The sequence below is a fragment of the Cervus elaphus genome, chromosome 12 (genome assembly GCF_910594005.1).
Source record: "Cervus elaphus chromosome 12, mCerEla1.1, whole genome shotgun sequence".
In the NCBI taxonomy this organism is placed as follows: domain Eukaryota; kingdom Metazoa; phylum Chordata; class Mammalia; order Artiodactyla; family Cervidae; genus Cervus; species Cervus elaphus.
Window position 1 is genome coordinate 22,719,267 of NC_057826.1, and position 20,569 is coordinate 22,739,835.

At 37.0% G+C, this 20,569-nt stretch overlaps 2 protein-coding genes across 2 annotated transcripts in view; both read right to left on the reverse strand.

Moving 5' to 3' along the window:
• Nucleotides 1-20,569, reverse strand: part of RAD51B (RAD51 paralog B) — a 607,502-nt gene that overhangs the window by 538,665 nt on the left and 48,268 nt on the right. The gene's annotated exons all lie outside the window — the stretch shown is intronic.
• LOC122705587 (dnaJ homolog subfamily A member 1) lies at nucleotides 8,783-10,246 on the reverse strand. Its single transcript, XM_043921040.1, has one exon. The coding sequence runs from the start codon at nucleotides 10,127-10,129 to the stop codon at nucleotides 8,936-8,938; it is 1,194 nt and encodes a 397-aa protein (XP_043776975.1). The 5' UTR covers nucleotides 10,130-10,246; the 3' UTR covers nucleotides 8,783-8,935.

Below are 20,569 nucleotides of genomic sequence, written 5' to 3' on the forward strand. Positions count from 1 at the left end.
ATTTCAGTTCAAGTCAAAACTGTCCCTCCCTAAAATATATACACTAAAGATCCTTTGAGTCCTGATGCTTATAAAAACTACCTTAAGTTGTAAGTTCCTAGGAACTTCTAATTAAATTCATGAACACCCAGTTTTACCAGACATATCTGGCAATGCCATGAAACTGAAATATCTTCTGTCTGGTCACAGCACATAGTAAGTCTTCATTAAACCTCAAAGCAAAATCTTAGGAGATTGTCTGTACTTCAGATGTTCCCTAAGAGAGGTCCAAAGTACAAGTGTCTAGAAATTATTTTCCTAAGATAGCATACCTAACACAGGATTTAGGCTATGATTCTCCAATTCCAGCTGGAAAATATAGAAACCCAACAAGTCTGCACATTCACTAGCAGATAAAAGGAATTAATTATACCCTTAACATACATGTATGATTTATATGCAGGTGGAAAAGCAACCAAGCTGTAACTGTTCAAATATTTCTCTTGCTTGAAATACCAATACAGTTAACACAGAAGCACATCTACCATTCCACTTCCAAACAACAAAGCATTAAGTGAAGTGTGAGATCTCCCATTGAAAAAGCTTTCAAAGAAAGAATTCTGAATACTGAACAGCTTTTAGTACTACAATAAGAAGTAAGGGGACTTCCCTGGTGGCGCAGTGGATAAGAATCCGCCTGCCAAAGCAGGGGACACAGATGGCTCGACCCCTGGTCAGGGAGGATTCCACATGCTGCAGAGCAACCAAGGCCATGCTGCTGCAACTTCTGAGGTCATGCTCTGGAGGCCATGAGCAGCAACTACTGAGCCCACGTGCCACAACTACCAACGCCCGAGTGCCTAGAGCCTGTACACAACTACTGAGCCCATGTGCTGCAACTGCTGAAGCCTGCACGCCTAGAGCCTGTGCTCTACAAGAGAAACCACGGCAATGAGAGGCTTGAGTACCACAAGGGAGCGTAGCCCCTGCTGATTGCAACGAGAGAAAACCCAGGCAAAGCAATGAAGACCCAGTGCAGCCAAAAGTAAATAAAACTTTTTTTTTTAAGAGAGGGAGCAGAATAATTTTGACTAGTGCTTTAGGAAACAATGCCCCACTGTGAATAAAAAAAATGTGCATTGCACTGAGGAAACCAGAATTGAAAGAGACACGTGTACCCCAGTGTTCATCGTGGCACTGTTTACAATAGCCAGGACATGGAAACAACCTAGATGTCCGTCAGCAGACGACTGGATAAGAAAGCTGTGGTACATATACACAGAGAAATACTACTCAGTCATTAAAAAGAATATATTTGAAACAGTTCTAATGAGGTGGATGAAACTGGAGCCTATTATACAGAGTGAAGTAAGCCAGAAAGCAAAACACCAATACTGTATACTAGTGCATATATATGGAATTTAGAAAGATGGTAACAATAACCCTGTATGTGAGACAGCAAAAGAGACACAGATGTACTGAACAGTCTTTTGGACTCTGTGGGAGAGGGCGAGGGTGGGATGATATGGGAGAATGGCATTGAAACATGTAAATTACCATATGTGAAACGAATTGCCAGTCCAGGTTCGATGCATGATACAGGATGCTCAGGGCTGGTGCACTGGGATGACCCAGAGGGATGGGATGAGGAGGGAGGTGGGAGGGGGTTCAGGACGGGGAACTCATGTACACCCATGGCAGATTCAAGTCAATGTATGACAAAACCAATACAATGTTGTAAAGTAAAATAAATTAATTAAAAAATATGTGCATTGCAATCAAACAGATCTGAATTCAAATTCTACCCCTTTCACTCACGAGCCATGTGATTCTGGGAAAGTTATAATCTTTAACACTTACAAGGCTCAATTTTTTCAACTATAAAACAAGAATAATATAACCTGCCTCATAAAATTATTTAAAGTATTAAATGAAAGATTTTTAAAATGTACTCATTACAATACCTGGAACAAAAACTTAAGTGCTCAGTAAGGTCCAGCTATTTATAATTAAGTCTTTCAAGATGACAAACCAGAACAATATCAACAACTACTTACTTCCGCCAGTACAACAATTAACACAAACTCTGAAATACTAAATAAGGGGTCCTTTATCTTAAAAGGGACGTCAAAACCCAAACATCTATAATCAAAATTTAATTTTAGAAGAAGCTTATGTTTTTCAAACCACTAATGGTAAGAACAAGAGCCCTTGTTCTCTTTCTATCCACATACATTTTTCTCTCCCATAACAATCAAAACAATCTTAAGAATCAAAAAGCCATCAACTGATTTAATGTTTTACTCTTTTTTTGGCCATGCTATGCTGCTTGTGGGATCTTATTAAGGGCTCAAACCCAGGGCCCCAGCAGTAAGAACACTGAGTCATAACCACTAGACCACCAGGGAATTCCTTAATGTTTTACTTTTAATAAGACATTTCCCAGCAGAGACGAATCCACATTAAGAGAATCAAGACAAATAGGAAAATGTGAAATTGAAAATTTTCAATATCAAGGATAAACAAAAGATTAAAAAAGGGGAAGGAAAAACAGTTCAAATAAGAAACATCTAAGTTTTAATAGTCTCTATTCTAAATTATTTCAATTGTATTAGAAGAGAGATAAAACCTTTAAACTACAGCTATTACATGTTTACACAGACTCAAGTATTTGGAAAATTTTCTTAAATCTTGGTAAGTTAATTAAACGCCTACTTAAATTCTTGTACTCAATAAAGGAAAAAATTCTAACTGCCATTATTAAAATTGTTTTCTGTTTTAAGGCTAAACTTTTCCTAGGATCTCAGACTCTTATTAAAATTATAAGTTATCTGAGAAATAAATTTATTTGACTTAATAAACTGATGGGAAACAGAAATGATAAAACTGGAAGCTTCCAGAAAGAAGTCAAAATTTACAATGTCAAAGAATTAAGCTCAAAAAAAAAAAGAAAAAACTTTTTTAAATACGAAGATTTTTAAAGTGTAAAACTAAAACACTAACAAGATAGCAATATGTATGCACTTGGAAGATAAGTGTAATTAACTCAACAGATACACTGAAGAAAGACAAAGAACAAACAACACTCTGAACCAAAGAAATAATTTTTGTGTTTAAAAAACACAAGACCGTATCCTCTGACCAACCTCTCATATAGCCAAGACTATATTTCAAATTCTTCATTTGAATTTAATTAAAGAGTGAGCTGTTTGTTGATTCCATGAAACTCAAGATTCAATTTATCTACAATGCTTTCCTTTGCTAAGTTAAAAATGATAAAATAGAGTATTATCGATATTGTTACACTTCCAAACAAGGCATTATAGTAATAACGTATCAGAGCACTAATGTTAAATTCCCACTTTGATGATCACAACTCTTTGTATAAAATCTTGATCGATGTCTGACAGAAGTTCTTCCATCATATTAAATTAAAGGTACAGAACTAGCAAATTATGAGCAAATCAATTTTAAAGAAGGAAAGGGGTTGGCAAAAGACATCAAAGTTTAGTTTCCAAGTATCTTTTCACTTTTTATAATGAGTGTTAGAATGTTTTCCCTTTAAGTATTGTAAGATGTAAAGTAGACAATTAAATATGCATTTCATAAATTGCATGACTAGAAAAAGTGATACAATCATTCTAAAAATATACATAGGACACTATTCAACATGGATCCTATTTTATATAGGCAGCTCTGGACTATACCTATAAGATAGCTCTGTTTTCAGGAAGCTTCCTAATATAACTAAGGAGCCCAGACATGGTCATAAAAAAATTTAAATAACACTGCAAAGCAATAAATGATTAAAGCTCCAATTTAGAAGTCAAGATCATGTATACTACAAAGAAGACAGAATTGATGGAGGTTAAAACCTGTGTGTAGAATTAACTGGTACTTAAAAATCAAGTGATACAAAACTCTCAGGAAAAAGAGAAAATGTGAGAGCTCAGACAACAAAGAAGAGTAAAGTTTAGAAAGGAGAGATGAAGAAGGACAGCTAGATAAACATAGGGTGACCAGGGGTAGACCAGCAGCCAGCACCAAAGAGAAAAGGTAGGAGAAGTAAGCTAGAACCATGTGGAAGCAAACTTTGAATATCAGATCAGGAACTTAGAATGAATTATTCAACAAACACCAATTAAAGCAACTATTCTGTGTCATGTACCTCAATTTGAGATGCAAAGGATACAAGTGTGAACAAAACAGAGAAGTTCTCTACCCTCATAGTGATGATAGTCTAGTGGCTTATTCCATAAAAAAATACAGTGCCGTGCAATTCTTCAGAGCAGAGGATGTGATCAGAGATATACTCTGGGAAATTATGCAGCAGTAATAGGTACTTAGGTAGAAAAGCAACAGACCAATTAAGACACTGTAATAATAATCCAGGAGAGAAGATGTAAGTGATAGTATTCAATTCTGCAAATACTTCTTGAGCAGCCTTAGATAAAACACCTCCTTTCTCGGCATCCCTGTTCTCACTTGAGAATTGAAGTTTGCCACTCAGCTACAACCTTAAGATCCTCAACTGGAAAGTTCTACAAGCACATCAAAGCACTGCCTAATAAATGTAAAGTAGCAGCAAAATCTAAGAGCTATAACTTGCTTACTTTCATCTCTAACTTTTTCTTACCAACTCAACTTTGTAATTATACTTTATCAGTTTAACCACTATCTGTCTCCAAAAGCACACTCTTTGAAAGAGAATGGACCATCAGGGTCAAGATCAGATGAGACAGAATTTAGCTAGACCCTATGAAGATCTATGATGAAAGCCTCTTGATGAAAGTGAAAGACAAGAGTGAAAAAGCTGGCTTAAAACTCAACATTCAAAGAATGAAGATCATGGCATCTGGGCCCACCACTTTATGGCAAATAGGTAGGGAAACAGTGGAAATAGTGACAGACTTTGTTTTCTTGGGCTCCAAAATCACCACAAATGGTAACTGCAGCAATGAAATTAAAAGACGCTTGCTCCTTGGAAGAAAAGCTATGACAAACCTAGACAGCATATTAAAAAGCAAGAGATATTACTTTGCCTACAAAGGTCCATCTAGTCAAAGCTATCGTTTTTCTAGTAGTCATGTATGGATGTGAGAGTTGGACCGTAAAGAAAGCTGACAGCAGAAGAACTGATGCTTTTGACTGTGGTGTTGGACAAGACTCTTGAGAGTCCCTTGGACTGCAAGGAGATCAAACCAGTCAATCCTAAAGGAAATTAATCCTGAATATTCATTAGAAGGACTGATGCGGAAGATGAAGCGTCAATACTTTGGCCACCCAACACGAAGAGCTGACTCATTAGAAAAGACCCTGAGGCTGGGAAAGATTGAAGGCAGGAGGAGAAGAGGACAGAGGATGAGATGTTTGGATGGCATCACGGACTCAACAGACGTGAGTTTGAGTAAGCTCCAGGAGATGGTGAAAGACAGGGAAGCCTGGCGCACTACAGTCCATGGGGTTGAAAACAGTCTGACATGACTGAGCAACTGAACAACAACAAAAATGAAGATCTATGCCACCTCTCTTTATTTCTCTCTGTGTAATCTGTAGTTCCAAGTAAAGGACAGAGAAGGGGGTGCACCAAGGCATTTACATATCTGTTAGAAACAGAAAAAAGAACAGTAGACAAGGTACTTATTTCATTCTCCATTATGCCACAGAAAGTCATCTGTCTTCTATAAGTAACTTATTTATAGAAGTCGTAAGGGCAAAGACTATGTTTTATTCATCATTATGATCTCATAATGCCTAGCACAGAGTTTTGTACACACTGCTGAGGATCGAATTAGGAAAAGAAGAAGAGCGTCTGAGACCCAAAGAATAAGTGAGTAAACCAGGTATAGGAGAGTCAGACAGTAACAGCAACCATCAACGAAATAGCTGGAAGGGGATACAGCGGTAAGACATTTTTCCTTCCGAAGAGCTTGCAGACTTCTAAGGAAAAAAAGTTAGGAGGTGAGAGATAAAATATACCAAGCATCTGGAATGATGTAACTAGTAAAATTAATAATTAATGGCTATCTCTTATTGAATGTATCAAACATTGTACAAAGAAGAGTACAGACATTATCTCGTTTAATCCTCACATCCCCATGAGTCGGATATTATTATCCCCATTTTTTCAAATGGGAAACTAAGAGTTGGAACTAGGAACTTACTCAAGGTGATAAAACCAGCAAACAGTGAAGCTATTTGGTTGGTTCAAACCAATACCTAACTCCAAAGCCAGTACTCTTAACCACCCAGAACCAGGGTAGATAGTATTGAAGATGCTGGGAATTAATCTGATGATGGTACTTAGTATATATTGAAAATGGAGTCAGATAGATTAGCTGAAAGATGAAGAGTAGCATGTAAATTGAAGCGGTATTAGGTAATACCTACAGGACCAGATGACTAAATGGAAGACATTCAGTGATTAAAACATAAGCCCTCTTCCTACCCCCACTTTCCTTCTCCAGATGCAACCAACAGAATTTCTTAATGAGCTTCCAGAGCCAATCTGAATTCCTTAATGAGCCTCCAGAGCCAATCTATACATATAAAAGCACCCCAACCCACTCTGTTCTTTTTTTTATTTTAAAATAATTTTAGATTCATCTAATAAATAGTTGCAAAAAGAAATACAGAGAGTTCTTACATGCTCTTCACCCAGCTTCTCCTAATGCTGACATCTTTTATAAATAATCATAGTACATTGATCAAAACCAATAAAGGCTGATGAAATACTAATAACTAAATTTTGTCAGTTTTGAACAATTAAATTAAGTTGCCATAAAAGTCCTAAACATTCTTGTACCTATCTACTTGTCCCTGTGTGTCAGGGGTCTCTAAGACCACTTTCTGGCTCAATGATTCACTGAAAGGACTCCTAGGACTCAGAAAAGCTGTTACATTCAGTTATGGTTTAGTACAGAAAAAGGATACAATCTGATATAAGCAAAGAGAAAAGGAGTATGGACAAAGTCCAGGAGAAACCAGGTACAAGCTTCCCGGTGTCATCCCACAGTGGAGTTGCATGGACATGTTTAATTCTCTCAGAATTTATATGTGACAACACATGTGAAGTAAAGTCAACCAAGAGAGCTTGCCCAAGCTCTGGTGTTCAGAGTTTTTATTAGGGGTCAGTCACACAACATGCAGAGCCTACATAACCAACTTGAGCTACTGAGATTCCAGTCCCCTGGTAGCTCAGTCGGTAAGGAATCTGCCTGCAGTGCAGGAGATCTAGGTTCAATTCCTGGGTCAGGAGGATCCCCTGGAGAAGGAAATGGCAACTCACTCCAGTATTCCTGCCTGGAAAACCATATGGACAGAGGAGCCTGGTGGGCTAGAGTCCACAGGGTTGCAAGAATCAGACATGACTTGGTGACTAAACACCAGAGCAACATAAGTGCTCCCCATAAATCACACTGTTTGCATAAACCATCTGATTCAACTGGTATTATGTGGTCCAAGGCAGCCGGCATACAAAAACACTCTTAAGAATGTTCCAAAGGCTCTGGGTTCATTTCCCATGAGCTGGTAGTCCTAAAAACCAGCTTGGGGGCATGCTAGGTCTGAGCAACCCACCCCAGCTGAGTTAATCTTTCCCTATACAACTTATGAATACATTTTTGGGTTATCTCATTCATTTTAACAATGGCAGAGTATTTCATTGTATGGATATTCTACCACTAATTTAGCCAATCACCCCACACTCATCAACCTTATGTTCTTCCTAGCTTTTTGCTCTAGTCAACAATAAAAACAAAGTTTTATAAATTATAAAGAGCCACACAAAGGAAGGATATAATTTTTCTAGAATTATTATCAGTTACTAATGAAATAAAATAAAGACTTAATCTGGACTGTGAGTTTCAGCCACCAAAATGAATATAGGGTACCATTAAGGATACACTGACTTCAAATGTGAGTTAGCAAACACAAGGTACTTAGGAAAAAAGAAAAAAAAATGTAAAAGATTCTTCTTACCTCATAGAATTCCCATAGTGTTTGCTTTCAGTAATTCAGATGAAAGTAATCAAACCAAAAATTGTATCATTTCTGAAAAATCATATAATAACATTACACAAGAATAAAATATAACTATAGAGTTTTGATGGCTTACTTACATATACCAAGAGTCCAGGATTTCAACTTCACAATTAGAGAAACTTCATTACAAAATGCTTTATGAAAATGCAAGTCCTGAATTTTTACATTTATGATAAAAATGTCAAAATTGGGTTCATATGTACCTTGTCCCTCTATTTCACATCATAAACATTGCATTATAATTTTGCAATTAATAAAACCTTAATTATTTTAAATGCATTGACCTAGCTTCCTATTTTTTGTAATTTTCAAAATTTATTAATATCTAAAATAAGGTATAATCCTATAAGATTAAATCTACCTTGTATGGTGAACAGCTAAAAATAAAGGAGAAGAAATTCTGGCCCATATGAATTTACCAAGAAACTGAGAAAAATATTTTTATGCTTTTGTCAAATAATAATGAAAACTTTAACCTTATAATATTTGCCTCACTAAAAAACAGTTTCCATCTGTTAATTATTTTAAACTCTTATGTCCTTAAAACATGAAAATAGGGAATACACATTTTAATTCATTTTTCTAAACAGCTTTAAATATTTCATGAGCATTAATATTTCAAAAGAAATCATGTTATGCAATACATTAGAGCAATGCATTTTCTCAAAAAACACATAATCAAGAATACACAGATGGCAACAACAGAAAAACCTGTCAAAACCACATTTCAGTAAAATAATTTGGATTCTAACAACTTTTTTTTTTTATTCGAGTTTATTCTTCATTTAACTTTTAAACACTACTATAGTTGAATATTAAAACAAAAGCAAGTAGTGAGCATATTATGATTATAGTCCTTCACTCAATCACTACTGCAATAAAACCCCAGCAGTGAGTGTTATTCATGGGCCTACTAAGAGGTCTGACACTGAACACCACCCCGGGGATGATGTTCATCATCCTCATATGCTTCTCCATTGTAATGGCGCCGTCTTTCCTGATTTGGATCAAAGTCCACTAATTCTACCTGGTCCATTTCATCAGTCTCTTCTACTTCCTTCCTCTCAGGCAGAAGTTTTTCCAGCAAAGAGAGTTTATCAGGAGAGAGAAAGCCATTCTCAGGAAAGTTTACCTTAAATTCAATGATTAGGCGACCCTTTTCATATGGCCTACGATAAATTGGCATGCCTTCATTTAGCACACACTTGATATCTCCATGCTTGACGATCTGACCTGGATGAGAAGTGATGACTATGGTTCGGTTGTCAAGAGTAGATATTGGCTTCTGGAAGCCACACAACGCCTCAACCAGCTGTATGTCCATACACATGAAAAGATCTTCTCCTCGTCGAGTAAAAACAGCATGGTCCTTCTGATCTAAAACAATGATAATATCTCCTGGCTCCAGTCCTGGTTCTTGGTCTCCTTCACCATGGAATGTTATCTTCTGGCCATCTTTCATGCCTTTGTCAATATGAACTTCTAGAATTTTCTTTTCTCTAACTATCTTCCTTCCATTGCAGCTTTTACATCTATCTTTAGGGCTGATCCGCTCCCCATGGCCCTGGCACTCCATGCAGACAGACTGAATTTGCTGAACCATTCCAGGTCCTATCTGATGAATTCTTATTTGCATTCCAGTACCTCGGCAATTGGGACAGCATTCTACCGCTCCTTTCTTACCACCTCGGCCTTCACATTTGTCACAAATCACATTCTTTTGCAGAGCTAGTTTTCTTGTTGCACCATTATATAAATCTTCTAAAGTTACTGTAAGTTGATGCACAACGTTTTTACCTCTCCTCTCTCTCTGCATCCTGCCTCCTCCTCCGAAAAACATATCAAAGATGTCCATGGGGGAGCCAAAACCACCACCTGCTCCACCTTCTTTAATTGCCTGTTCTCCTCCTTTGTCATATAATTCCCTTTTCTTTGCATCAGAAAGCACTTCGTAAGCTTGAGAAATCTGTTTAAACTTCTCGCCTTCGTTTGGGTTCTTATCAGGGTGGTACTTCAAGGCCAGTTTCCTGTAAGCCTTTTTCAATTCTTCTTGGGTGGCATTGGGTTTGACCCCCAAAACATCATAGTAAGTGGTTTCTTTCACCATTTTCTACAGCCGGTGAGCGGGCCGATGCCGGTGTGGGGGAGCGGGAAGGAGCGCGTTGCTGTGCGCAGCTCGGGCAGCCGCCGCTCCTCCGCTTTTCACCCAGCGTTCTGGAAAGTTCCCTGGATTCTAACAACTTTTAATGAAAAGAGACTTTTCCTTCTTAGAACCTTTAAGTAGTACATTCTAACTTTTCTTGAAATACCACTTCTCTAAATTCTGATAACTAGTACTAGTTCCCTTACACTAGAAAACATTTGCACAATATCAAGCAAGGAAGGTAAAAGAAAAGAGAAGGGAAAGAGACAAGAAACTTCAATGCTACTCATAGACCAACACTAAAATTAACTTGAATTCTCTGAAACAGCAAAAGTTGCTATCTTGGCATTTTGTGCATTTTTTGCATTTTAAAGACCTGATCAAGACACTTCTGAAGCATTTTCAAAGAAGCACCACCATCATTCTGTAGATCTCAGAAAAAAGAGACTCCTACTGCAGGAAAAAAATTTAAGAACTGGCACCTCAAAGATCTTGCATTCTACTCATTCATCTGTCTTCCACTATGCTAAAAATAGAACAAGTCAAGTCACCTCTCAGAATCAGTGTCATCTATAAAAAGAAAATGATTTTTAAGGTCTTTTCTGGCAAAAAAAAAAAAAAAAACTCATTATCTTAACCTAATACATAATTAACAATATATCTAAACTATTTTCTACGGTAATTAGAGGTCAATGATTAACAAGCAACCATAACCAACATTTATTTTATAGAGGTGGTATTTAAATTCTTCTCTTATGTTATTTTCATCAATTATCTCTAAACAATTATAGAGCCTACTGTTTCTTCCCAATACTGGCATAGACAAACATTAAAAAGACAAAGGTTTTCTATAATAGAAAATAATCTGAAAAAGAATATATATGGACCTAAATCACTTTGCAGTACACTTGAAACTAACAAAACATTGTAAATTAACTATACTTCAATTAAAAAGACAACGGTTTTGCATCTTACATCCCAAGAGCAAAGTATCTTTTAAGCTTCCCCCATAAAATTCAGAAAAAAAATTCTGCAAAACTTGTACAACTGTTTCTCAAACTATAGTCAGTGAACACATTCAAAGATTTATAAATTGTTTCTGAGAATTTTTAAATTTTATGTTTCCATTTCAATGATGGCCTCAAAATATGTATTAGTATAGGTATTTTATAATTGAAAACTGACACCAGATGTTAACATCTATTTTCAGTCAAGTGATGCCAAGTGGCACAACTTTTATTGTCAAGAGTCTAATGATAAAAAGTAATGGCAGAATTCAAATGTAAATGCATTCATGCCCAGGTGAAGGCCAAATGATGTCATCCTTCCCAAACAGAAGAACGTTTTACAGTAGTTCAAAGTTCAGGCATCACATGAACTACAGTAAATACACACACACACACACACATGCACGCACACACACATGCACACACACACACAATTCAAAAGAAGCTATACCGTAAGTTAGTATATTTACATTGCAAGTAATAGTTGAACTTAGCAAATTATCATCTATAATATTAGAATAATTAATTTGAATAGTATTGTGTTATCTATAAATACAACCCACTTATATGGTTTCATAAGTATGGTTTAATACAAAGAGTTATTAACTACTTTTTGGTAAAGAACCTGCCTGCCAATGCAGGAGACATAAAAGATTTGGGTACGATCCCTGTGTTGGAAAGATCCCCTGACTTGACTGAAATGACTTAGCATCCCCGGACATGACTGAAGTGACTTAGCACATAATGCTATACACTTCTATGATATTATAATAATCCTGAAGTCAGAAATGGTGGTTAATGAAAGTATTACTTGCATTTAAAAGGGGCCAATGCCTTACACGGGAGAAGGCAATGGCACCCCACTCCAGTACTCTTGCCTGGAAAATCCCATGGACAGAGGAGCCAGGTAGGCTGCAGTCCATGGGGTCTCGAAGAGTTGGCCATGACTGAGCGACTTCACTTTCACTTTCCACTTTCATACATTGGAGAAGGAAATGGCAACCCACTCCAGTGTTCTTGCCTGGAGAATCCCAGGGACAGAGAGCCTGGTGGGCTGCTGTCTGTGGGGTCGCACGAGCCAGACACGACTGAAGCAACTTAGCAGCAGCAGCAGCAATGCCTTACACTAGTTCGGGAAAACACTGCTTTATGAGGAGACTGCTCTCTGACCCTTCCTCTAAAATCCTTATCCTACTAGTAGCACCAGGCCTGGGTCCTAAGGCTAAGGAGAAAAGAGAAAGGGGAAGATCCAGGGGATGGCAAACTATGGCCTGTGACCCTCCATCTAGTTTTGTAAACAAATCATATTGAACTGCAACCATACCCATTTGTTTACAAATAGTTTAAGGCTCCTCCAATCCCTAAGAAAGGCAATCCCAAAGAATGCTCAAACTACCGCACAATTGCGCTCATCTCACACGCTAGTAAAGTAACGCTCAAAATTCTCCAAGCCACGCTTCAGCAATACATGAACTGTGAACTTCCAGATGTTCCAGCTGGTTTTAGAAAAGGCAGAGGAACCAGAGATCAAATTGCCAATATCCGCTGGATCATCGAAAAAGCAAGAGAGTTCCAGAAAAACATCTATTTCTGCTTTACTGACTACGCCAAAGCCTTCGACTGTGTGGATCACAATAAACTCTGGAAAATTCTGTAAGAGATGGGAATACCAGACCACCTGACCTGCCTCTTGAGAAACCTGTATGCAGGTCAGGAAGCAACAGTTAGAACTGGACATGGAACAACAGACTGGACAGACTCCTATAGGAAAAGGAGTATGTCAAGGCTGTATTTTGTCACCCTGCTTATTTAACTTATATGCAGAGTACATCATGAGAAACGCTGGTCTGGAAGAAGCACAAGCTGGAATCAAGATTGCTAGGAGAAATATCAATAACCTCAGATATGCAGATGACACCACCCTTATGGCTGAGAGTGAAGAGGAACTGAAAAGCCTCTTGCTGAAAGTAAAAGAGGAGAGTGAAAAAGTTGGCTTAAAGCTTAACATTCAGAAAACTAAGATCATGGCATCTGGTCCCATCACCTCATGGGAAATAGATGGGGAGACAGTGGAAACAGTGTCAGACTTTATTTTTTGGGGCTCCAAAATCACTGAGGATGGTGATTGCAGCCATGAAATTAAAAGAAGCTTACTCCTTGGAAGGAAAGTTATGACCAACCTAGATAGCATATTAAAAAGCAGAGACATTACTTTGCCAACAAAGGTCCATCTGGTCAAGGCTATGGTTTTTCCAGTGGTCATGTATGGATGTGAGAGTTGGACTGTGAAGAAAGCTGAGCGCCGAAAAATTGATGCTTTTGAACTGTGGTGTTGGAGAAGACTCTTGAGAGTCCCTTGGACTGCAAGGAGATCCAACCAGTCCATCCTAAAGCAGATCAGTCCTGGGTGTTCATTGGAAGGACTGATGTTGAAGCTGAAACTCCAATACTTTGGCCACCTCATGTGAAGAGTTGACTCATTGGAAAAGACCCTGATGCTGGGAGGGATTGGGGGCAGGAGGAGAAGGAGACGACAGAGGATGAGATGGCTGGATGGCATCACCAACTCGATGGGCATGAGTTTGAGTAAACTCCGGGAGTTGGTGATAGACAGGGAGGCCTGGCGTGCTGTGATTCATGGGGTCGCAAAGAGTCGGACACGACTGAGCGACTGAACTGAACTGAACTGATGCTACTATAGCTGATTGAGTAGTTGCCACTGAGACTGTAGGGCCCATAAAGCCTAAAATATTACCATCTGGCTCTTCACAGAAAAAATTTGCTGACCTTTGGCCAGTGAGCTAATAGGGCAAAATGAGAATGCGCTCACTGTGTTTGAAAGTCCTGAAGCAAACAAGTGGGAAACAAAGCATTACTGTTTCTAGAAGAGAGATAAGACAATAAGATTCTCTGATTTATAAAATTAGACATAAGGGCCCCTTACAGCTTTTTTTTTACTTGTTAAGCTGTATTTGAAGCTCTGTGATAAATAAATTGAATTTAAAAGAACAACCAGTTACTACTATAACTCAGACCTGTCTGGGCTGTTTCTGGTGTTTGGTGATTATGAATTAAACCACTAAAAATATTTTCAGATTTTTGCACTGATATATATCATTTATTTGGGTAAAAAGAATGCCTAGGAGAAAGACTGCTGGGTCATATGGTTAAAGTAGATGTTTATAAGAAACTGTTTTCCATGGTGGCAATATTATCTACTAATAGCATTTCCATCAGTATGTAGGAGAATTCAAGGTGCTCTGTATACTCATATCTTTGTCAGTATTCAGTAATGTCAGGGGTTTTGTTTTGTTTTTTGAAGTATTTTAATAGGTATATAGTAGTATTTCGGAGAAGACAATGGCACCCCACTCCAGTACTCTTGCCTGGAAAATCCATGGATGGAGGAGCCTGGTAGGCTGCAGTCCATGGGGTCGTGAAGAGTCAGACACGAGTGAGTGACTTCACTTTCACTTTTATGCATTGGAGAAGGAAATGGCAACCCATTCCAGTGTTCTTGCCTGGAGAATCCCAGGGATAGGGTCACACAGAGGTCGAACACGACTGAAGTGACTTAGCAGTAGCAGTATTGCATTGTGATTTTAATTTCCATTTCTTAGTGACTAATGATTTTGAGCATATTTTCTCATGCTTATTTGTCATCTGTATATATTCCTTGCAGAAGTGTTTATTCAAATATTTTGCCCATTTTTTTGTCCATTTTTAAAATTAGATTGTTAGTGTTTTCATAGTTCCTTATATTTCTAGTTACCAGTCCTTTAACATATGAGCTGCACAAATATTATCTCCCAGTCTGTGGCTTAGTTTTTCATTTTCTGTAGTGTCTTCAAAGAATAGAAATGTTAATATTTTATAGTTAATGTTTTCTTCTGTCATTTAAGAAATCTTTGCCTGGCCCCAGGCCATAAAGATTTTCTCCGATGTTTTTTTTTTCTAGAAGTTTTATAGTTTTAGGTTTTATGTTATGGTGTATGATTCATTTTGAGTTGAGTTTCTACAATAGTGAAAGGAATTAGTTTATTTGTTTGTTTTTTACATATGGATATCCAATGGTTCTAGCATCATTTGTTGACAAACTATTCCTTTTCCATTGACTTCCCTTAGCATCTTTGTTGAAAATTAACTGCAAACTGGATTTATTTCTGCACTCTCTATTCTGTTCCATTGATCTGGTGTCAATCCTATCACCAATACAATGTTGTCTTAATTATTATGGCTTTATAGTGGGTCTTAAAATCAGGGAGTGCAAGTCTTCTAACTATACTTTCTTTTTCATAAATTGCTCTGGCGATTCTCAATCTTTTGCTTTCCTACATAGATTTCACAGTCAGATTATTGACTTCTACCCAAAAGCCTACTGGGATCCACAGGATTGTGTTTTGAATATACAGAGCAATTTGTAGAGAATTAACATTGTGACACTTCTGAGTCTTGACACTTCTGAGTATATGAGTATGGTATCTTTTCATTTATTTAGGTCTACTTTGATTTCTCTCATCAATGCTTTATAGTTTTCAGTGTAAAAATCTTACATATTTTGCTACATTTATCACCAAATATTTCATGGTTTAAGGTTCTCTTATTAATGGTATAGGTTTTAAATTTTGATTTCCAATTGTTCACCACTAGCTTACAGGAAAACAATTAATGTCTATATATTGATTTCCATACCCTATAATCTTACTAAAATCACTCGTTAAATCTAGTAGCTTTTTTGGGTAAAATCTTTGGGGTTTTCTATCAAATACATCATACTGTCTATGAGTAAAGACAGTCTTATTTCTTCTAATCTGAATATACTTAAATTCTTTCTCTTGCCATATCACACTGGCTAGATTCAACAACACACTGCTAATTAGAAATCGCAAGAATAGACCATCTTTGTCTTATTCCCAGTCTTAGGAAGAAAGAATTCAGTATTTCACTGCTGCTGCTGCTAAGTCGCTTTAGTTGTGTCCGACTCTGGGCGATCCCATAGACGGCAGCCCACCAGGCTCCTCTGTCCCTGGGATTCTTCAGGCAAGAATACTGGAGTGGGTTGCCATTTCCTTCTCCAAAGCATGCACACATGCTAAGCCACTTCAGTCACGGCCGACTCTGTGCGACCCTGTGGACAGCAGCCCACCAGGCTCTTCTGTCCACAGGATTCTCTAGGCAAGAACACTGGAGTGGGTTGCCATTTCCTTCTCCCAGTATTTCACTATTAAGTATTGAATCCTTTATCAGGTTTAGAAAGTTCCCTTCTACTCCGGGTTTGCTCAGCGTTTTCAACATAAATAGTTAATGGATTTGTCAATGGTTTTTTACATCTCCTGAAATGATCTTTTTTATTAATCTGTTGCTGTGGTAAATTTTACATTTTAATGTTGCATTCAAAATCAGCCTAGCAATTCTGAAATAAGCTCTACTTGGTCATGATATATTCACTCTCTTTATTTATTGCCAAATTTACTTTGTTAACATTTTTAAGGATTTGTATATTTATGTTCATGAGAAACATCAGTCTGTAGTTGTTTGTGTAGAATTGATATTATTTCACCCTTAAATGTTTGATAGATTTTACCAGTGAATTTTACCTAGAATTTTCATGGGATTCTGTTTATTAATTTATATAATTTTTAATTGCAGTATAATTGATTTACAGAATTTTGTTGTTTTCTGTCAAACCTCAACATGAATCAGCCATAGGTATACATATGCCCCTCCCTCTTGAATCTCCTTCCCATCTCCCTCCCCATCCCACTCCTCTAGGTTGATATACAGCCCCTGTGTGGGTTCCCAGAGACATACAGCAAATTCCCATTGGCTATCTATTTTACATTTGGTAATGTAAGTTTCCATGTTACTCTCTCCATACATCTCACCCTCTCCTCCTCTCTCCCCGTGTCCATAAGTCTGTTCTCTGTGTCTGTTTCTCCATTGCTGCCCTGCAGATAAATTCTTGGTATCATCTTTCTAAATTCCATATATATGCATTAGTATACGAGACTTATCTTTCTCTTTCTGACTTATTTCACTCGGTATAATAGGCTCTAGGTTCATCCACTTCATTAGAACTGACTCAAATGTGTTCCTTTTATGGCTGAGTAATATTCCATTGTGTATATGTACCACAACTTCTTTATCCATTCATTTGTCAATGGACATATAGGTTGCTTCCATGTTCTAGCTATTGTAAATAGTGCTACAGTGAACATTGGGGTACATATGTCTTTTTCAATTTTGGTTTCCTCAGAGTATATACCTAGGAGTGGGATTGTTGGGTCACGTGGTGGTTTTATTCCTAGTTTTTTAAGGAATCTCCCTACCGTCTTCCATAGTGGCTGTGTCAGTTTACGTTCCCACCAACACTACAAGAGGGTTTTCTTTTCCCCACACCCTCTCCAGCATTTATTGTTTATAGACTTTTTGATGATGGCCATTCTGACCCATGTGAGGTAATATCTCATTGTAGTTTTGATTTGCATTTCTCTAATAATAAACAATGTTGAGCATCTCTTCATGTGTTTGCTAGCCATCTGTATGTCTTCTTTGGAGAAATGTCTATTCAGGTCTTTTCCCCACTTTTTGACTGGGTTGTTTGTTTTTCTGGTATTGAGTTGTATGAGCTGCTTGTATATTTTCAGAATTAATCCTTTGTCAGTTTTTTCATTTGCTATTATTTTCTCCCATTCTGAGGGTTGTCTTTTCACCTTGTTTATAGTTTCCTTTGCTGTGCAAAAGTTTTTAAGTTTAATTAGGTCCCACTTGTATATATTTGTTTTTATTTCCATTACTCTAGGTGGTGGGTCATAGAGAATCTTGCTTTCATTTATGTCATTGAGTGTTCTGCTTATGTTTTCCTCTAAGAGTTTTATAGTTTCTGGTCTTACATTTAGGTCTTTAATCAATTTTGAGTTTATCTTTGTGTATGGTGTTAGGAAGTATTCTAATTTCATCCTCTTACATGTAGCTGTCTCTTCATGGGATTTTTAACTACAAATTCAATTTCTGTTCTTTTTAATAATTTTGTTTACTTACTTATTTTTGGCTGTGCTGGATTTTTATTGCTGCATGGGCTTTTCTCTAATTGCAGCAAGCAGGGGCTACTCTCTGGTTACGGTGTGTGGGCTTCTCACTGTGGTGGCTTCTCTTGTTGTGGAGCTGGGCGCCAGGGTGCATTGGGCTTCAGTAGTTGCAGCATATAGGTTCAGCAGTCGTGACTCCCAGGCTCTACAGACCACAGGTGCAATAGTTGGGGCACGTGGGCTTAGTTGCTTTGTAGCAGCATGTGGGATCTCCCGAGATCAGGGGTCGAACCCAAGTCTCCCATATTGGCAGGTGGATTCTTTACCACTGAGCCACCAGGGAAGTTCCTTAAACTCCATTTCTTTAATGGATATGGGACTATCCAGGTTATATGGTTCTTCCTCAGAAAGCTTTGGTAAAAGAATTTATCCATTTCACCACTAAATTTAGTGAAATGAAATTGATCATAACATTTCCTTATTGTTCATTTAATATCTGAGGACCTCCAGTGATATATAACGTCTTTCATTCCTGATACTGCTAATTTGCTTTTTCTTTTTTTCTCTTGATCAGTCTGGGGAGTCTTATCAACTCTATTAAACTTTTTAAAGAACCAGCTTTTTATTTCACTGATTATTTTCTCTATTGTTTCCTATCTTTACTTTCATGAATTTTTGCTTTTATCTTCCTTATTTCCTTCCTTCTGCTTATTTTGGATTTAATTTTTTCCTACTTTTCACTAGCTTAGATCGCTGATTCCTTTAAATAAATATTAAATAAAAATCAAATAAATATTAAAATTAAGTAATACATATTAAATAGTTTAATGCTAAATATTAAAAATTAACATTAAATATTAAATAAATCTTTCTTTCCTTAATCAAGTGCTTATAGCAGAAAAAAAATTCCCTCCAAGCACTGACTTAGCTGCAAGCCACAGATTTTGATACACTGTATTTTCATTTTTACTTATTTCAAAATATTTTCTAAGTTCTTAGAAGATTTATTCCGTGATTCATGAGTTATTTAGAAGTGTTTTTACTTAATTTCCAAATATCTGTGAATTTTCCAGACATGTTTCTGTTTCTAGTTCAATTTTCTTGTGGTCAAAAAACATACTTTGTACTATTTCAATCTTTTAAATATGTTGAGATTTATTTTATGGCACCAAATATAGTCTATCTTGGTGAATATCTCATGTGTGCCTGAAAGCAGTATGTATTCTGCAAGCATTTAAGTGGAAAGTTTTATAATCTGATCTAATATCAGTTAGGTCAAGCTGATTGATTATGCTATTCTTCTGACTTTCTATTGATTCTATCAGTTACTGAGAAAGGAAGCTGAAATTTCCACGCACGTAGGCATGCTTGCATACAAACATACATATGATCGTCTTCCATGTTCATGGGTTCCAAATCTGAGGATTCAACCAACCATGGATCAAAAATTCACACTTAAAGAATTTCTGATGCAGAGCCCTGAACACAACAACCACAGATAAGGAGGACCACCATTTTACATAAGGGACCTGAACATCTGCAAACTTTGATATCTGTGGGTGTTCTGGAAGCAAGTTCCTGCAGATACTGAGGAACAACTCTACATACCAAACACAAACACATACACAGTGTGATGATCAAAATTAAATACAAATTATATTTTAAGCTTTTTTCCCACATTTTGAAAGCACTGAAGTTTCACTATACAGATATATTTAAATTCAATGAAGCAATCAACCCACCACCCAAGTTGGTTTGACTCTTTATTCTCATCTGAATGAAAACATACCTAAAGTGTATCAATATGCCAGGTTTCCTGGCCCTATCCACCACCTCAGATCAACAGCCAAAGAACAGGTTGGAGGGCCTGGCTTTTTGCCCAATCTTCAGAGATCATCAGACATTCACTTTTCAGTTTTACTAAACTGAGATAAAATCTCTTCTAAAATTGCCGGCTTTGCGATACTATCTAGATCTCTAAAGCCTTTCCAAGCTTAAGAATCTTAAGAACTATTTTTCTTCCTATAAGACACCAGTGTAAATTGAGTACAGCTCCTATATGATAAGATTCTACCATCTAAAATTATATTTTATCACTATATAAATAGTAAATAATATTAAAGATAGGATCAAAATAGAATTTAAAGCAAATAATAAAATTTAAGTTCAATATAAATATATACATGATTAAATCAAGCCTAAGAAGAAATGCAATATCTAAATTCACACGTTCAATGTGCCTACTATTTGTTAGGTACTATTTCTGGTTCTGAGAATAAAGCCATGAACAAAGAAGACAGAGTCCCTATAACCATACGATGGGGTGGTGGGGACACACAAACAATAAACATAAAAAATGTATAATGCTA

Excerpts from the sequence above, each read along its gene's own strand:
- LOC122705587 (XM_043921040.1), bottom strand. The coding sequence starts at position 10,129 with ATGGTGAAAGAAACCACTTACTATGATGTTTTGGGGGTCAAACCCAAT.